Source organism: Opisthorchis viverrini (assembly GCF_000715545.1).
Source record: "Opisthorchis viverrini unplaced genomic scaffold opera_v5_1008, whole genome shotgun sequence".
Lineage (NCBI taxonomy): Eukaryota > Metazoa > Platyhelminthes > Trematoda > Opisthorchiida > Opisthorchiidae > Opisthorchis > Opisthorchis viverrini.
Window position 1 is genome coordinate 1,056 of NW_008752642.1, and position 2,856 is coordinate 3,911.

General features: G+C 39.5%; 1 protein-coding gene across 1 annotated transcript; it reads right to left on the minus strand.

Moving 5' to 3' along the window:
• Positions 1 to 2,173: 2,173 nt before the first annotated feature.
• On the minus strand, positions 2,174 to 2,398 carry T265_12120 (hypothetical protein; the record flags this gene model as incomplete). The annotated part of the gene is made up of 1 exon (XM_009179118.1): positions 2,174 to 2,398. A coding segment is annotated over one exon (96 nt), but the record flags the coding sequence as incomplete, so codon positions are not given.
• Positions 2,399 to 2,856: the final 458 nt, after the last annotated feature.

Genomic DNA, 2,856 nt, shown 5'->3' on the forward strand with positions numbered 1-2,856 from the left:
AGCAAAACAGAAACACTACATTTATGTATAGTACTGAAAAACTAGTTGTGGTTAGGTCGTAGAATGTATATTTAGGTTCAGTTTGATTTGTAATATATGTCTTTAAGGATACCGGTGCTGGAAATGTTCTGCAAGGCAACGTTGGTAGTCAAAAGGTCGAGAACATGTTTGGAAGGGGTATCAACAGTTACTTAAGTTTGGTGAACCAAAAACATAACAGACAAGTAAATATTCGGATTAGGTATTAAAAGTAGTGACGTGGACTGACTACCAAGCGCGTGCATGCTGTACCAAGCTGACTGACTTGTTCGCAAATTCTGTTTTGTAATATTTTGCATGCAAAAAGTGGCTTCTTTCATCCCGGTAAATGTATTTCGTAGCATGCTTAGCAAACAAAAAACTGTCATTATTCAAAGTATTAACTTGGTAATGCGTGACACGGCCTTTGTCATGAGTAGAGAGCGCGCAACGTGAAACGACCTTTGCGGCTCCCAAACTTAGACACTGTCTGTTCAATTTTCAGTCAAAATGACACTCATTTTATCAGAAATAGTAAGCCCAGTAAATGCATGTTGATGCTAAATTGTCGCTGAAGAAGCCGGTTAACACTTTCTCACATAATGTTGATTAAAAATCTAGAGAATTACTGGCCTTATATACGGTCTAAATGCTGATGAAGCCTTCATGGTCGAAAAGATGAATGTCCAAACTTCTAGAATGTAGTTTGCGGGATTTCACGAATGCTCAACGCTAACGAATGCAAATAAGGGTGGAGTAGCTGTACAGTGATCTATGACTTTCACCAGTGACGTGCGGAACTCGTAGTTATAAATTCTCAAGTCTTGTTGCCCCACCGAAAAGCCTTATTGGTAATTGGGTATCACGAACTGGTTTTATCACTTCCATTCGCGAAACGTCCGTGTGTGTGGTCGAAATTCATGTGGGTTCTAGACAGTGCCCCAATGAGCGTTTTTGTTTGCTGTTCGACTTTCTTTCACTTTCATCTACCGTTGATGGAGCTGTGTTGAGCAGTCTTGTAATTTGGACACCTCGAGTACCCTTTTTTACCGGGGGTTTAAACCATAGTTGTTTATCAGACACAACGTGCATTAACGGTGACCTGAACGTAAAGGTACAAATTTTAAACCATTTCTAATAAATGTTTTATTTTTTGTTTACGCATGTCTTAGTGAAATGAATGAAATGAGGCAAACACAATGCTAGAAAGAATAAAAGTCCAGTTGGTTGAATCCACACACAATATTATCCTGCACCCTTGCTTCTGAAAGCCAATTCTTGAAGGTGTTAGTTGCCCACAAAGCATAGAAACTATTTTTATCCTACTTTTCTTTAAGATTTATGAGCGTATATACATAAGTTTAGTTGTTAAGGGGTTTGTTCGTGCTTAGTGTTTAGGAACATCCATCCCAAACTAATCAGCTATATTATTTTAGGTGCGGGAACCCTGCGGTAAATAGCACAAGATTTTATGCTAAATACGTGCAAAATATTTCGTTAGTTTCCTTAGTTTTAATTTAAAACTTGCCCCCAGCATTTTTTGCTCAGGTTTCCGGTAGCACGCTTAAAATAATGGGGATCTCGAATTTCCATTTGCATGATGGAAATTGGGCTTGGACAGTACAGCTTACTTTGTTGTAACATCAATGACGTGAGATTATTTAGCTTTTTGCAACAGCATATGTAGTGATTTGTATTTTCCATATGCTTTCGTCAGAACTTGCGGAAGACCAGTGTTCTCTTGCTGGCCTTCATTAACAAGAAGTGGGTGAATGGCAAAACGATGGATAGCTTTCCGCTGACGTCATTGTTTTGAATTCTTGCGAATATAGCATTTATGTGTTTTAGATAGTTTTGTTTGGGTGCACGCCTGAGGCTAAACATCCACTGTATAATATCACAGATCCGTTACCGAACTAACGACTCAGCAAAGCAATTCACACACTTGTCTTCAGTTTGTTTCTTGCAGGATCGACCTTCTCTGAATCACGAACATTTCGTCACAGGCGATGTGACAACGTAAGATGTATAAATATGTTTTGTGAAGGCAGTTTGAGGGTGCTACTGGGTTTTTTCCTCTTTATGTAGATGTGCATAAATCGTTGTTAGAGTTGAATGCTTCCGTGCATTGTCCTGCACAAACGTTACACTCACCCTTTTCCGTAAAATCTGAGGAACTTGACCATGTTTTGCAAATACGGTCGCATTATCGAAAACATTCCACGCAAGAGCATGAGAAACTTTTCGTTTGCACTCCAAAGACGAAAATGGCCTTGCTTTTTATCACAAGGCAATAAGCCATCCAGCAGTAGTGCAGCCTGCAGGCCTGCAGGCCATATCACTACCTTGCGATGACTGTGTTGCTGTGGCAAGATAGTTGCTATTAACAAAAATAATACTAAAGTGGTTGTCTTTGGAAAGTAATGTTTCCGGGAAAACTGTTGTTTTTCATTTCATTTCTTCAATTGCACGACTTAGGATAGATTTAAATGGAGCTTACCATACTTTCCGAATTTGTCCTTGCAGGCATCTGTATAAAATAATTTGCGGATGCAAATAAGAATAATTTCGACTGCTGTCATTCACCGGATCACGAATATTTGTCGTGAAAAAGGACAGTAAAACTTGGCGAAAACTGTGTGCAGTCAGCCTTGATGGTACTTCGTTCCATGTGTGTGGCCTAGCAAAAAAGTATGAGGAAACCAACAGCGGCTGCTTCATTTGATGAATATTTCGAGACCTAGTTCACCAACAATTATTGACACTGGCGGACACAACTCGGTTGGAACTTGTGCATGAAAGCTTTTGCCTCCATCTGTCGAGATTTTCCCAATGAAG